Source organism: Staurois parvus, unplaced genomic scaffold (assembly GCF_062004578.1).
Source record: "Staurois parvus isolate SC_StPar_1 unplaced genomic scaffold, SC_StPar_1.0 ptg002726l, whole genome shotgun sequence".
NCBI lineage: Eukaryota > Metazoa > Chordata > Amphibia > Anura > Ranidae > Staurois > Staurois parvus.
This window is the reverse complement of record NW_028320522.1, coordinates 172,105-188,574: the sequence shown is the minus strand read 5'-3', so window position 1 is coordinate 188,574 and position 16,470 is coordinate 172,105. Positions and strand designations below refer to the sequence as shown.

At 43.4% G+C, this 16,470-nt stretch overlaps 1 protein-coding gene across 5 annotated transcripts in view; it reads right to left on the bottom strand.

Moving 5' to 3' along the window:
- Positions 1 to 472: 472 nt before the first annotated feature.
- INTS14 (integrator complex subunit 14) overlaps positions 473 to 16,470 on the bottom strand; it is a 53,706-nt gene continuing 37,708 nt past the window's right edge. For all 5 annotated transcript variants that reach the window (XM_089666475.1, XM_089666473.1, XM_089666472.1 and 2 more), the window contains 2 exons: positions 6,939 to 7,004; positions 473 to 2,066 (listed from right to left, as the gene is read on the bottom strand). In XM_089666475.1, the coding sequence (XP_089522601.1) occupies positions 1,815 to 2,066; positions 6,939 to 7,004 (318 nt within the window). In that variant the 3' untranslated portion in view covers positions 473 to 1,814. The remainder of the gene's footprint in view (positions 2,067 to 6,938; positions 7,005 to 16,470) is intronic.

Below are 16,470 nucleotides of genomic sequence, written 5' to 3'. Positions count from 1 at the left end.
CCCATGAGTTGTCAGTCGGCCCCTGAGCCCACCTGCACAAATGTTATATCAAAATGTTCAGCTGTCCCTGCTGCCACTAAAAATGTCCGCCCACTCCAGTTGTAGACTACTGGTGGAGGCAAGAACACTTCACACAATTTCCCCAGAAATTTTAGCTTTTCTAGTTCTTATTTTTATTCTTATTATAGCTAAATTTGCCACGCTAACTCCTCCCACAGTTTTTACACTACAAAGACAAGTAATATATCAAAACGTGCGGATTGTTCCCGATTGGTGTGCTATTACTTTGTGGAACGTTTTGCCGAATATTTCACGAAATATCGTGGTTTTTGTGGTGAAATTTTCCTATAGGTCCCCTATAGGATAAGCTGGAGCGTGGTGGATTGCCCTCCTCTGGATGCTGGGGTGGTCAACAGGGTTTCTGGGGAATTAAATGCTCGGTACAGAGTAAAAAGGGATATTGCCCATAGTGTAGTAATTAAATACCAGATTTTATTAAAGGGTTAAAATTCCAGAAAGCATTCCAAAATTAGCAGGAGATACATGCAGCTTAACCTCTTCACGCCGGCCGAACGTAAATGTGCGGCCTCCCAGCGTCTGGGCCTAGACACCGAGCGGCCGCACATTTGCGTTCTATTAAAAAAAGACATATGTGCTGAGAGCGCGCGCCCTGCACGCTCCCAGCACACATGTCCGGTACTCACGGAAAGGTCCCGATCTCCTCTTTCGATCGGGACCTTTCTTGATCATGTGACGGGGTGTCACGGCGGTCACATGACCCTAAACCCTGCCCCCCGGCTGCTGAAACCCTTAAAGGGTCGGGAGGCACCGGCGCAAAGGGGTTAAAGCTGCTTGATGACTAACCAGCTTGTGTATAAAGATGGCCGCCGGACCTCCGTGATCCGGCGGCGTCACGTCACAGCGTGCAGGCTCCTCCTTCATATTTATTTCATTTAGGATTGATGTATATGTGCCTACAAAGTCCACTGGTCCACAAACCTCACTAAAACTGAAGAGCGTTTTGAAAAATAATCCCCCCTGTGAGCAAAAGGCTTATTACTTTGCAAATTACAGCTCAGCCCTCCACAAGGGGGTAAGGTCATAGGTCAGAGATGAGTGATCAGATTCTTGGAGATTCTTGGAAAAATCCAAGAACTTCAGAATGTGCCGATATCCCCACCCCCACATAGCACCAGCTTAAGGTTGCCCTTAGAAGGTTTAATCTGTTTTCAGAATGATGGATGGTAAAAATTCAGCCTTTGCCATAATGGTGTCCCATCAAGACCTGCCAGAACATTTATTCCGGACTTAAGAGGATGTTTGACACTAGCAGACATTCAGCGATGAGCCTTCTATAGCAAAAAGTAATGATCACTTACTGGTCCAAGAGAGATTTTAACACATTTAGGAAACCCTTTGTATACAAGTCGTTTAGATACCTGTACATCCTTGCTACTGGTATAGTGCAATTCTTGCAAAAAATTTTCCCATCAGTCACAAAACATGGAAATTAGGGCCACATATTGCCACAGGAAAGTGGAAACAGGCAAGCCTTGTAATCCTAGGATCCGCAGACCTGTGTGGTTCCTGATGTTACTATATACAGTACACATATCAATAGAGATTACTGTGCTTCCACATTTCGGGCAGCTATACCTGAGCCAACGGGTTCTCAGTCCTGGCCCATTACCAGTGAATTATTTTGTGGCAGGTTCTGGAAGTCTGCAGTGGTTTACTTGCTAGAAAGCCAACCGGCTTTCCAAGGTGGAGGAGAAGTCCTCCGCTGAGGCCCCACAAGGATATAGATCCTGTCTTCACATTCTTTCAGAGCCACGGCCAGAGAAGTCCGTCTGCAGAGGCGCAATGTTATTGTCATAGGAAGCGTGGTCAGAGGTTCCAGTGCTGGCCAGTTTGAGTTGAGCTGCTGCATGTGAGAGCTGGAAGGCGGCATCAGGATGAGCGTTGTCAGGAAGCAGAGTACATTCCCTCTCCAGCATATCAGACACTCCCTTCAAGAGGTCCAGGAACCCGAAGGCAAGTGCTGCCTTTCGAAGACGATTCAACTCCTGAGAGAAAAATAACAAGCAAGAATGTCGCGTGAGATAAGAAAGACACAAAACGCCATTAAAAGTAGCATCCTATATTGGAAGTACAGGAGCAGGCAGCAGAAGAGGCTATCACCACCCTGTATGCCCATCTTCTACATTGAATGTATTCTTATGGGAACAAAACCAGCTTCTTCTATGTATTCATGCCAGCATGTTTGCAGATTCTTCCAGCAAGAACGCGATGCAAGTGATGCGGTGCTGAAAACTCTCTTCTTGCAGAATACGTTTTAGGTCTGTGGGGACAATTCGCAAAGCGGTATCTTACCTCATCCAAGTATGTTTCAAAAAAAATTGTTGGCATTCACTAAAAAAAGTGTACCAAAATACAGCATGAGTTAGTGAAAACATGCGGTAATGTAACGAGTCATCAGCTGCCAGCAGGTTGTCACGCCCTCCCTGCCAAAACCATACCAGCCCACATGCCCTTTTGACAAGTCCTTTATTAAAAAAAATAGGTTCCCCTCAAAATCCATACCAGACCCAAAGGGCTTGCTATGGATTTTTTTTTGGGGGGGGGGGGGGGGGGGGGGGGGGTTTGGAGAACGCTACTCCATACCGTTTTTTTCTTATTTTTTAATTGCTAGCAATTTTTTTTCTTCAGCAGGTGCCCAGCGGATGACTCGTTACATTACTGCATTTTTACAACGGGGCCTGGGTAGCAGGGGGAAACATATAGTGCAGGCTGAGGCTTATGGGTGTGGCGGGGGTGGGGGGTCAATTATTGGAACTTCCTAACAAACAAACCAAAGAAAAAAAAAAAAAAGGGCTCCGCTCCCGACAAAGACTCCCCCACAGCTCCGCTGCCTGACAGTTCTTAAATAACTAAGGGGCAAAGTCAACCGGTGACCACGCCCCCTTGTGGCATCAATGGGGGAGCAGAGCTGCCCCCCCATGTTGGGAAGGGGGGGGTGACTTCTTGCTTGCCCCCAGCCCCAACACCCACCCCCCCCCCCCCTTCCTGACCTGCACGCTCAGAAATCCCCACACTATTTTTTTTATTTTGCTTGCCGTGGAGGTTCCCCTCAAAATCCATACCAGACCCAAAGGGCTTGCTATGGATTTTTTTTTGGGGGGGGGGGGGGGGTTTGGAGAACGCTACTCCATACCGTTTTTTTCTTATTTTTTAATTGCTAGCAATTTTTTTTTTTCAGCAGGTGCCCCAGCAGATGACTCGTTACATTACTGCATTTTTTCATTACGAAAAGGATCCTGTTGTGTGCTGGCAGCAACCGGTGGGAAGGAGAGGAATACAATGGGGCCTGGGTAGCAGGGAGAAACATATAGTGCTAACTGAGGTTTATGGGTGTGGCGGGTCAATTACTGGAACCAATCCCCTGTATAGCTCTCTCTGCAGCAGCTGAATGCCATCGGGAGGGAGAGGAGAAAAAGACAGATTTCAGCTACTGCAGAGAGCCATACATGGAATCTGTTCCAGTAATTGCCCCCCACTGTGCCAATCACCCTCCCTGCCCACATCAGATTCACCCAGCTGCCTGGGCCCCCCTGCTAGCCTGGGGCCCATACAGGAGGACAGGTGGTACCCCTTTATCCACGACCCTGTGTGACTGGGCAGACCATCACAACCCCCCGGATGATATAGCCCAACTAAAGCAATAGCAGGGCTGGGCAGAAGGGTTTAAAAATGTGTGAATTTTAAAACATACATGTTCCAAGGGTAACCTGCTAATACAGTATGCAATACATGGCCAAACGTTTGTCGTGTCCAGACAATCACAGCTAAATAAGCTTGTTGGATGTCCCATTTAAAAATCACTGGCAATTATATGGTGCTAAATCCAAGAGCTCCACCCCCCTCATCTGCTACACTGCTATAACAGCCGCCACCATCCTGGGAGGACATTGCGCCAGATTTGTTTTAGTCATTTAGCCTGAAAGAGCACCTGTGACATCAGATATTGATACTGGATTAGAAGACTTGGCTTGCATTTGCATTCTACCAGAAAGGTGCCTGTGCAGTTCCTCCACATCAAGCCATGGAATCGATTTACTAAACTGGAGCACTCAGAATCTGGTGCAGACGTACATGGTAACCAATCAGCTTCCAACTTCAGCTTGTTCAACTAAGCTTTGACAATAAGGCTCCATACACACTGGGGGGAGGGCGTTTTGAAAACGCTGCTCAGGAAAAACCTGAGTTTTTCAGCGTTTTTAGCATTAGAGCGTTTTTACAGCTAAAATACTCCTCTAGAAACCCACTAGTTCTGGGGTTTTTTTCCAGCCAAAAAACACCCCTGCCAAAAAATGCTGATTCCAGTCTATGTGTGTATGGACACATGGGATAACATGCTGGGGGGTTTACTGGCTGTAGAAAGAAAAACAAAAAACATCAAAAGCCAAAAACAGCAGCTGTAAAAACATCAGGTGTGCATGAGGACTAAAACCTGGAAGCCCATTAGTTTCTATGCAGAGCCATACCAGATTTTGCATGCTCTATTGTTAGTAAATCCCCCCACCTCCATTGTGTCTATAAACCTGGCTTTGTGCACAGTTTTGCTGAACAGAAAAAAAGACCATCCTAAAACTGTTGCCACAAGGTTAGTAGCACACAATTGTCTAAAACAGCCTCTGTGAACCTTTTTAACACAGAGGAAGCCTTGATTTAACTTTCCGGTCTCAGGGAACCCCTGCTAAAAATGGCTTTATTTACTATTCATGATGCATTAGTGTGATAGACAGAGGTAAGAATTCTCCTCACACTTGTGGTCATTGGGAAGAATGCTCCTCACACTTGTGGTCATTGGGAAGAATGCTCCTCACACTTGTGGTCATTGGGAAGAATGCTCCTTACACTTGTGGTCATTGGGAAGAATGCTCCTCTTACTTGTGGTCATTGGGAAGAATGCTCCTGACACTTGTGGTCATTGGGAAGAATGCTCCTGACACTTGTGGTCATTGGGAAGAATGCTCCTCACACTTGTGGACAGTGGGAAGAATGCTCCTCACACTTGTGGACAGTGGGAAGAATGCTCCTCACACTTGTGGACAGTGGGAAGAATGCTCCTCACACTTGTGGACAGTGGGAAGAATGCTCCTCACACTTGTGGACAGTGGGAAGAATGCTCCTCACACTTGTGGTCAGTGGGAAGAATGCTCCTCACACTTGTGGACAGTGGGAAGAATGCTCCTCACACTTGTGGAAAGTGGGAAGAATGCTCCTCACACTTGTGGTCAGTGGGAAGAATGCTCCTCACACTTGTGGTCATTGGGAAGAATGCCCCTCACACTTGTGGTCATTGGGAAGAATGCTCCTCACACTTGTGGTCAGTGGGAAGAATGCTCCTCACACTTGTGGTCATTGGGAAGAATGCTCCTCACACTTGTGGTCATTGGGAAGAATGCTCCTCACACTTGTGGTCATTGGGAAGAATGCTCCACACACTTGTGGTCATTGGGAACAATGCTCCTCACACTTGTGGTCATTGGGAACAATGCTCCTCACACTTGTGGTCATTGGGAACAATGCTCCTCACACTTGTGGTCATTGGGAACAATGCTCCTCACACTTGTGGTCATTGGGAAGAATTACCCCCTTACAGATTGCTAAAAATATCAATGGTGTCAGCGGGAACTTACCTGAGAGGCAAAAATTGCTCATTGCTCAAGGAACCCCTGGCAACCTCTGGAGGAACCCTGGTTGAGAAACCCTGGCCTAAAATGTCTAAATACTGTAGCATTATTAGTACCCTTCACGGGAAACTACGAGAATCACATTTGGAGTGATGTCCACATACTGAACTTTTTGCATATAGTGTAACATACCTAAAAAGCTGGCTCAACAGCAAAACATCAGCTATAGTTCGGTATACTACCGGTACAAAATGAACAGAAAGCTGACTAGGCACAGCATCAGTGAACATCTTCCTGCAATACATCATAAAAAAAAAAAAAAAAAAAAAAAGAAAGAAAGAAGAAGAGCAGGCCAGCTGAGACATGATCAAAAGTTATTGCTTAATTTATTAAACACATCTTTGGAAAATACTAAAAATTAAGAAAAATTGTTACTCAAAAGATAAAGATCCCTTATAAATAAACGAAGGTGCTGTAAAATGTCCAGGCTTGGCTTCTCAACCTCAAAACAGATTCAGAGAGGCTACGGAGATGGAGCACAAGTCAGGATGGAAGAGCCGGGGATAATACCTCTATTATTCTTTTGCTTCCACTTCCTCTTTTAGGTTTGTTTGCACAGCATCCTACTAATCAAAGAATTGTTTCATCTTAAAGCAGAGTTCCACTCAATCTGTAAAAAAATAAAAGTCAGCAGCTACAAAAACTATAGCTGCTGACATTTAAAAAAACAGCCACTTAGCTGTCCCACGATCCCGCGTTGCCCCCCGCCGCAGCCTTTTTCACCGTCCGTCGTGTATTCCAGGCGCCGGCATCTTCAGTGTGGGCACACCACTTCAAGATGGCGACGGCCTTACCACAGCTGGTTTCACCGGCCGTCTTCTCTCCCCGGCGCCGGCATCTTCAGTGTGGGCACCCGGCTGTGACAGCTTGCGGCTTCACAGCCGGGTGCCCACTGCGCATGCGCGAGTAGAGCTGCGCTTCCTGAATGGCCCCATCGTCTTCTGGGACCTGTCACGTGTCCCACAAGACTTCAGGGAGGGAGGACAATTTCCGTTTCCGATCTCCTAGGCGATCGCAGTGGAAGTGGGAGCGGGTACCTGTCAAATTCGGGTACCAGCTCCTCAAAGGTACCAATCCTTAATGGGGAGCGGGGGACCAATCTTTAAAGCAGGACTTCCCCTTTTGGGTGGAACTCCGCTTTAATAAATAAAGAACTAAAAGATATTGGGAACTTTATCTTACTTTGTAGAACGTCTGCGTTTTCTCCGGAAGTTTCCTGGCATTCCGCAGAATCTTCTGCACATCAGTCTAACAAAAAAGAAAAAGAAAAAAAAAGTAAAATGTGGCAAACAAGCAAGAGGGTTCCATACACTACTGATTTTAACAACTGCAAGAACTGCTAATTTTTAATGCTGACAACTACGGTACAATATGAGGGCGTCAATTCAAAACGGCTTTAATGCCATTTTTCTGGTGGTAGTTCCTTTAACCATTTGCCGCCCGCCCTATGGCCGAATGGCGGCCGGCAAATGTCATCAGCGTTCCGTCCTCCCGCACATGCGTACTTTTCGCGCTTGCAGAGCCGCGCAGCGGCGCGATCTGTCACTGGCCGTGTACCTCGGACACGGCCAATGACAGATCTGAGTATCGGCCCCCGTTGCCGGTACCATGTGACCTGCTGTGACCAATCACAGCAGGTCACATGACAGTTGTATACAATGGATGGTTTTATTCATGCCATCCATTGTATACTACTGTCTAGCGGTGAATGGTCACAGCTAATCACATGCACATGTCATGTGATTAGCTGTGGCCAAATCACAGCTCAGCACAAAAAAAAAAAAAGAAGAAAACCCTGAATGAATCGATGTCATTCAGGTAAATGCTTGCTTATAGCAAAGTAATTCTTTGCTATAAGCAAATTGTGTAAAAAATAAAAAAATACTGATCACTTCCCCAAAGTAGTACAATATTACTATGGTAACATTGTACTACTTTGGACATAGTGAAATATGAAAAAAAAATCTTAAAAAAAGAAACAAAATGTAATAAAAAATAAATAAATAAAAAAATATATATTAGAAATATCTTGCGAGCCAGAAAGTGAACAAAAACTCCCAATTAATACACTCTAATGCTGGATCGCAAACCTCTAGCACATAACTACCAATGTGATAAACCGCAAAAAATAAATATATAGTGTTGCGCTCCCAAACCTCAAATCAATATATTGTTATTTAAATTGGATCTCTATAAATCAGAATGATGTGTGTGAATAAACATAAATACTAATATTCTAATACTTTGAATTGATACAAATAAATAATGTGCATGAAAAATAAACAATAACAATAAATCACTAAAAAATATATATAAATAAATATAAAAAATAAAATATAAAAATAAAAATAAAGATAATGTCCCAAAAAGTGACTTTGTGCTGGAAAATCTTCAATCTAAAATAATTATAAATCGGTGACTGCTTGTGAATCCTCCCTCCAGTGAAGATGTGCGCTCACCTCATAAGAAGCCTGCAATTAGGCTATATAAGCTTGCGGTTCACCTCCTTTGGAACCTACTTGTTTAGAACTCCTGCTTTAAGATATCCATGGTATGCGACATATGCTATAGGATGAATCTCCTCTCCAGAGGGTGCAACTCCTCTATACTTTCATCTCCATGCGATTCTCCACATACAAAAAAAATCTAGACATGGTGCTTTATCTTTTATATAAGTATGCCTTTTATTTGCTGACTCCACTTAACTGACTCCACCGCCGCTGATTGTCGGAGCTGTGTACTCGTGGTCCGGCAAACAAACTGACTCCCTCCGAGTGACGTTACAGTCCCACCCCTATAGGGGTGGGACTGTAACGTCACTCGGAGGGAGTCAGTTTGTTTGCCGGACCACGAGTACACAGCTCCGACAATCAGCGGCGGTTTGGGATTGCATTTGTGCTACCACTATCCGCACACTTTATATGTGAGTGCCATATCATAAGCAAATAAAAGGCACTTATATAAAAGATAAAGCACCATGTCGAGAATTTTTTTGTATGTGGAGAATCGCATGGAGATGAAAGTATAGAGGAGTTGCACCCTCTGGAGAGGAGATTCATCCTATAGCATATGTCGCATACCATGGATATCTTAAAGCAGGAGTTCTAAACAAGTAGGTTCCAAAGGAGGTGAACCGCAAGCTTATATAGCCTAATTGCAGGCTTCTTATGAGGTGAGCGCACATCTTCACTGGAGGGAGGATTCACAAGCAGTCACCGATTTATAATTATTTTAGATTGAAGATTTTCCAGCACAAAGTCACTTTTTGGGACATTATCTTTATTTTTATTTTTATATTTTATTTTTTATATTTATTTATATATTTTTTTAGTGATTTATTGTTATTGTTTATTTTTCATGCACATTATTTATTTGTATCAATTCAAAGTATTAGAATATTAGTATTTATGTTTATTCACACACATCATTCTGATTTATAGAGATCCAATTTAAATAACAATATATTGATTTGAGGTTTGGGAGCGCAACACTATATATTTAAAAAAATATATATATTATTTTTTTTTCATACTGTCACCAGTCAGTGTCTCTGATCACCGCCATGCCAGTTATAAGAAGACGCTGTACTGCACTGGTGACAGTATGTAAAAAAAAAAAAATTGTGAAAATAATTTTTTGCATTTTTTCATTTTCCGAAAAATTATGACTAAAAAAAATACAACTTCAAAAAACTCGCCACGTTTCTTATGAAGTACGTTGGACTGTCTACTCTGCAAAAAGGGGTCATTTAGGGGAAATCTGTACTGTTCTGAAATTCCTGGACCTCAAGAAATTAGATTGGCCGTCGGTACTTCAGGATTGATCAATATTCAGATCTATCCCATAGTTTGTGAACTCTATAACTTTCCTACAGACTAAATAATACATCCTAATTTGGGTTATTTTCACCAAAGACATGTAGCAGAATACATCTTGGCCTAAATTTATGAAGAACAATTATTTATTTGCAAACTTTTATAACAGAAACAAAGAAAAACGTGTTTTTTTTTAAATTTTTGGTCTTTTTTTGTTAATTTAGCAAAAAATAAAAACCCCGGCGGTGATTAAATACCACCAAAAGAAAGCTCTAGTTGTGTGAAGAAAATGATAAAATTTTAGTTTGGGTACAATGTTGTATGACCGCGCAATTGTCATTCAAAGTGTGAGAGCGCTGAAACCTGAAAAATGGCCTGGGCAGGAAGGTGTAAAATTGCCCGGTATGGAAATGGTTAAGAACTACGGTACGCGTTATGCTACCATACGCCGCTTCAAGAATCTATCAGTGACAAATTCTTAAAGAATTAACAAGTTTTCTGTTTAGGAAACTGGCAGCAATTAAAGTGATACTTTTTTTTTTTTGTAATTATTTATTGGTGAAATTAACATATAATAAAAAGAACCAGGAGAAAGATTCACCAGAATACAGAAAAAAAACCAATATAAACATCTAGACCAAGCCTGAAATAGTCACATAGAATCTTTAGGGGTTCATCAAGTTTGCATGTGAGAAGAAAGTATCAAGAGCGAATGAAACAGCACATATACTGTATGACAACAAAACAAGTCCAGAACAAATCATCGGGTGATCGTTTAAATGACATCCTAAGAAAAGGAGGATTATGCCAAAGCACAAAGAGAGCGGATCGAATGTATAGTTACAAAGATGTGAAAGAACGTAGAGATAATATCAAACCGACAGAGAAAAAACTCTACCAGTATCGAAAAGACATAATAGAATGGGGGGAAAAAGTGAGGGGGGGGGACCCCACAGTAGGATACTGTAGGGGCTGGGACAGAAAGGAAAAAGAAAAACAAAGTTAGAAAGGCGCAGAGAGAGTTAAATGAAAAGGAGAAAATAGAGGGAGAGGAGAGATGGGATACAGGAGAAACAGAACAAGAGCCTTGGGGGTTGCATCCCCTCCTGGAGTGAGAGGTCAAGCCAGGTTACATAGTTAGTCTGGCTGAAAAAAGACAAAAGTCCATCCAGTTCAACCATAGAAAAAAAAAAAAAAGTTATAATCCTATACCCACAGTTGATCCAGAGGAAGGCAAAAAACCCAGAAAAGCACAATCCAATTTGCTCCTGCAGGGAACAAATTCCATCCCGATCCCCCGAGAGGCAATCGGATATTCCCTGGATCAACTTTACCTATAAATGTTATATCCAGTTATATTCTGTGTATCCAGGAAAGAATCCAGGACTTTCCTACAGCAATCCACTGAGCTGGCAACAACCAACTCTTGAGGGAGTCTATTCCACATTCTCACAGCTCTTACTGTGAAGAAACCTTTCCGTGTTTGGAGATTACATTTCTTTTCCTCCAGACGTAAAGAGCGCCCCCTTGTGCTCTGTGATGACCTCAGGGGGAATGACTCTACACCGAGTTCCCTATATGAACCACTGATGTATTTATACATGGAGATCATATCCCCCCTTATGTATTACACATGGAGATCATATCCCCCCTTATGTGTTATACATGGAAATCATATCCCCCCTTATGTATTATACATGGAAATCATATCCCCCCTTATGTATTATACATGGAAATCATATCCCCCCTTATGTATTATACATGGAAATCATATCCCCCCTTATGTATTATACATGGAGATCATATCCCCCCCTTATGTGTTATACAAGGAGATCATATCCCCCTTATGTATTATACATGGAGATCATATCCCTCCTTATGTATTATACATGGAGATCATATCCCTCCTTATGTATTATACATGGAGATCATATCCCCCCTTATGTATTATACATGGAGATCATATCCCCCCTTATGTATTATACATGGAGATCATATCCCCCCTTATGTATTATACATGGAGATCATATCCCCCTTATGTATTATACATGGAGATCATATCCCCCCTTATGTATTATACATGGAGATCATATCCCCCCTTATGTATTATACATGGAGATCATATCCCCCTTATGTATTATACATGGTGATCATATCCCCCCCTTATGTATTACACGTGGAGATCATATCCCCCCTTATGTATTACACATGGAAATCATATCCCCCCCTTATGTATTACACATGGAGATCATATCCCCCCTTATGTATTACGCATGGAGATCATATCCCCCTTATGTATTGTGCATGGAGATCATATCCCCCCCTATGTAATATACATGTTGATCATATCCCCCCCTTATGTATCATACATGGAGATCGTATCCCCCCTTATGTATTGTGCATGGAGATCATATCCCCCCCTATGTATTGTACATGGAGATCATATCCCCCCCTTATGTATCATACATGGAGATCATATCCCCCCCTTATGTATCATACATGGAGATCATATCCCCCCCTTATGTATCATACATGGTGATCATATCCCCCCCCCCCCTTATGTATCATACATGTTGATCATATCCCCCCTTATGTATCATATATGTTGATCATATCCCCCCTTATGTATTATACATGGAGATCATATCCCCCCTTATGTATTATACATGGAGATCATATCCCCCCTTATGTATTATACATGGAGATCATATCCCCCCTTATGTATTATACATGGAGATCATACCCCCCCCCCTTATGTATTATACATGTTGATCATATCCCCCCTTATGTATTATACATGGAGTTCATATCCCCCCTTATGTATTACACATGGAGATCATATTCCCCCTTATGTATTCTACATGGAGATCATATCCCCCCCTTATGTATTATACATGGTGATCATATCCCCCTTATGTATTATACATGGTGATCATATCCCCCCCATATGTATTATACATGGAGATCATATCCCCCTTATGTATTATACATGGAGATCATATCCCCCTTATGTATTATACATGGAGATCATATCCCCCCTTATGTATTATACATGGAGATCATACCCCCCCCCCTTATGTATTATACATGGAGATCATATCCCCCCTTATGTATTATACATGGAGATCATATCCCCCCTTATGTATTATACATGGAGATCATATCCCCCCTTATGTATTATACATGGAGATCATATCCCCCCTTATGTATTATACATGGAGATCATATCCCCCCCCTTATGTATTATACATGGAGATCATATCCCCCCCCTTATGTATTATACATGGAGATCATATCCCCCTTATGTATTATACATGGTGATCATATCCCCCCTTATGTATTATACATGGAGATCATATCCCCCCCTTATGTATTATACATAAAGATCATATCCTCCCTTATGTATTATACATGGAGATCATATCCCCCCTTATGTATTATACATGGAGATCATATCCCCCCTTATGTATTATACATGGAGATCATATCCCCCCTTATGTATTACACATGGAGATCATATCCCCCCTTATGTATTACACATGGTGATCATATCCCCCCTTATGTATTATACATGGAGATCATATCCCCCCTTATGTATTATACATGGAGATCATATCCCCCCTTATGTATTATACATGGAGATCATATCCCCCCTTATGTATTATACATGGAGATCATATCCCCACTTAATCTCCTCTTCTCAAGAGAGAATAAATTCAGAGGCAAGACATTCAGTGAGGGCGAGTAGATTCGGTCAGGTATTCATCTGCAAATTGAAAATATTGCCAAAGGTGCCAGGTGTCCAAAAATATCTCCTCATTATACAGGGTGGCTGTGAGATCCACCATGTCCCTAAGCTCGTTCACCTTGCAAAACTACAATGAAAGGGTAGAAGGGTGGTTGCCTTTTCACCATATAGGAATACATGCCTTGACCATGTTAAGCAGTGATAGAAGCATTATATTTTTTTGATGGGTCTCCCCGAAAGATGCAACTGGCAGCCCGCCGGGTCATCATGCAGGTCCATAGCGGTAAGTTGTTTGATAATGTCAGTCACCCCTCACCAAAAGGGCTGAAGCCTTGGGCACTGCCAGAAGACATGGAGGAGAGTGCCACCATTGGCTCCAAATCGCTAACACACATCAGGAAGCTACGACGAAATACGGTGAAGTTTAGATGGCACCCGGTACCAATGCGTGAGGAGCTTATACTTGGTCTCCTGTACTTTGGTGGCTAAAGAAGACTTATGGGCAAAGTGCAAGATCTTTTCCCATAGTGACGTGGTAAAGGAGATGTCCAGGTCACACTCCCATTTAGATAGGAAAGGAGGAACAAAGTTGGGTTCCGGGTGAATAAGAGAAAAGAAGATGATGGAGAGGCTATGGTGAATTGGTTCTCCCTTGTGACATAGAGCTTCAAAAGGCAGTCAACTTTCAAGAAATACCAGGAGCACGCAAAACAGAACGCAGTTAGGAGCGGAGCTGAATACCTCTCCAGAAACTCAATGGGGGATCCACCAGTCGAGTAAAATCATTGGCAAGAAGGACCCTAGTGGGATTGAGAAAGTCCACTAAGTGAGAGTAGCCAGTAGTTGTGAGACAAGCAAATTGAGGGTCTTCTTGTCCTGGAGGGAAGTCAGGCTTTCCCAGAATGGTAACCAGAGAATAAGGCGCCGGAGAGTTGGACATGTTGCGGAATGCTTCTAGAGTAACTACAAGAGTGGCACCAAGAGTTAGGCATGCTACTAGGTCGGGAGGTAAAGGACATCGCATCCACGGCCAACTCAGGGCCGTGCCCCCAGAGTCCTCCAATTCCATGGCAATCCAGTGCTTGGCAACACCATGGCAGTGCCAATCAGCCAGGCGAGTGAGGTGAGCGGCTCTATAATTGGAGCAAATATCCAGCAAGCCCCCACGTCCACATGTCTTAGGCAGGGTCAGAACATGGAAAGCCAAATGTGACCCCCCCCATGTGACCAGATATAAGTGCGGAATAGGGCATTGACCTTCCGAAAGGACGTGGGAAGCTTGATGGGGAGGGCTTGTAATAAGTACAGTATACGGGGCAGCACTGTCATCTTAAGCGCACTACATCGACCAAACCATGTCAGCGTAAGGGATTGCCATCGGAGAAGGTCTTCCTTAAGAGCAGAATCTGGCATAATATTAGTGCCCAGGTACCTGATCGAGTCCGTGGCCCAATGGAAAGAGAAGGAAGGGCGAAGGTGACTAAGGACCGTGGACTTGGTGGAAATGTTCGGTGCCGAGGATTTCATGAGGCTGATTTTGAAGTAGCAGAGGCTACCATAGTCCCCAAGCGCCTGCAAAATATTGGGCAATAAGAGGGTCGTTAAGAAAAAAAGATAAGATCGTCCGCAAACGCGGCCATTTTATGTTCCCCAGATGGTTTATGAAAACCAGAGATATTACAATCTGCTCGGATCTCACACAGAAAGGGCTCCAGCGACAAAATCAGAGGAGTGCGCAGCATGGAGCAGAGTCTAAAGACACTATTGGACTGAACAACACATATAGATCTGCACACTGCCGTATGTTGTCAGTCAAAATTGGAGCAGATCTGATAGGGGAACCAATTTCTCAGTTCCCCCATCAGGCTCAGCCCATCTTCAGTATAAAACGGTCCAGCCAAGCATCTGTCAGTGTGATGGGCGCAGTGGCCAAGGAGGGAGGGTGGAACGGTGTTGGGGGCAGTAGTGTGTAGTATGGATCCTCTGCTCTGTGTACTTTTCAAGTTCGGAGTCTTAGAACGTACTAAACTCAAGCGGTTAGCTGACAGCCAGACAACAAGCATTTTCAGAAAGAGGTCAGCAGTCGCAGCCTCTATTATTTTTGTGCTTTCCTCAATAAGTATGGCGGCTGTGGCTTTAAAGCAACTTTGTTCCCAACTCTTCAAACCAACAATAAATCCACCCTGTAAAGAAAGAAGATGAATACATACTTATGTGGGTGGTGTTGTAAATCTTCACTATCATGAAGGAGTTGAGCAGTCACCACCACCAGCACACTTACAGCTGTCTTGGAAACCTGGTTCCTGGCCATGAACGGTGATTCCGTCTGCTGGACCCTACATTTTCTACTGTATGCAATACTGAACTAGAAACATGACATACTTTCCGGAGTCTTGGATACCTGGTTCTCCTCCATGCACGGTGATTCCTTCTGCTGGACCCTACATTACTTCTGTATGCAGTACTGAACTAGAAACATGACATACTTTCCGGGGTGTCTTGGATACCTGGTTCTCCGCCATGCACAGCGATTCCTTCTTCTGAACCCTACATTACTACTGTATGCAGTACTGACCTGAGAACATGACATACTTTCCAGTGTCTTAGATACCTGGTTCTCCACCATACACAGGGATTCCATCTGCTGGACCCTACATTACTACAGGATGTAGTACTGAACCAAGAACATGACATACTTTCCGGAGTCTTAGATACCTGGTCCTCCACCACGCATGGTGATTCCTTCTGCTGGACCTTACATTACTACTGTATGCAGTACTGAACCAAGAACATGACATACTTTCCGGTGTCTTGGATACCTGGTTCTTCGCCACGCATGGCGATTCCTTCTGCTGGACCCTACATTACTGCAGGATGTAGTACTGAACCAAGAACATGACATACTTTCCAGTGTCTTGGGTAGCTGTTTCTCCACCATGCACGGCAATTCCTTCTGCTGGACCCTACATTACTGCAGGACGCAGTACTGAACCAAGAACATGACATACTTTCCGGTGTCTTGGATACCTGGTTCTACAACACGCACAGCGATTCCTTCTGCTGGACCCCAACATTACTGCAGGATGTAGTACTGAACCAAGAACATGACATGCTTTCCAGTGTCTTGGATACCTGGTTTTCCGCCACGCAC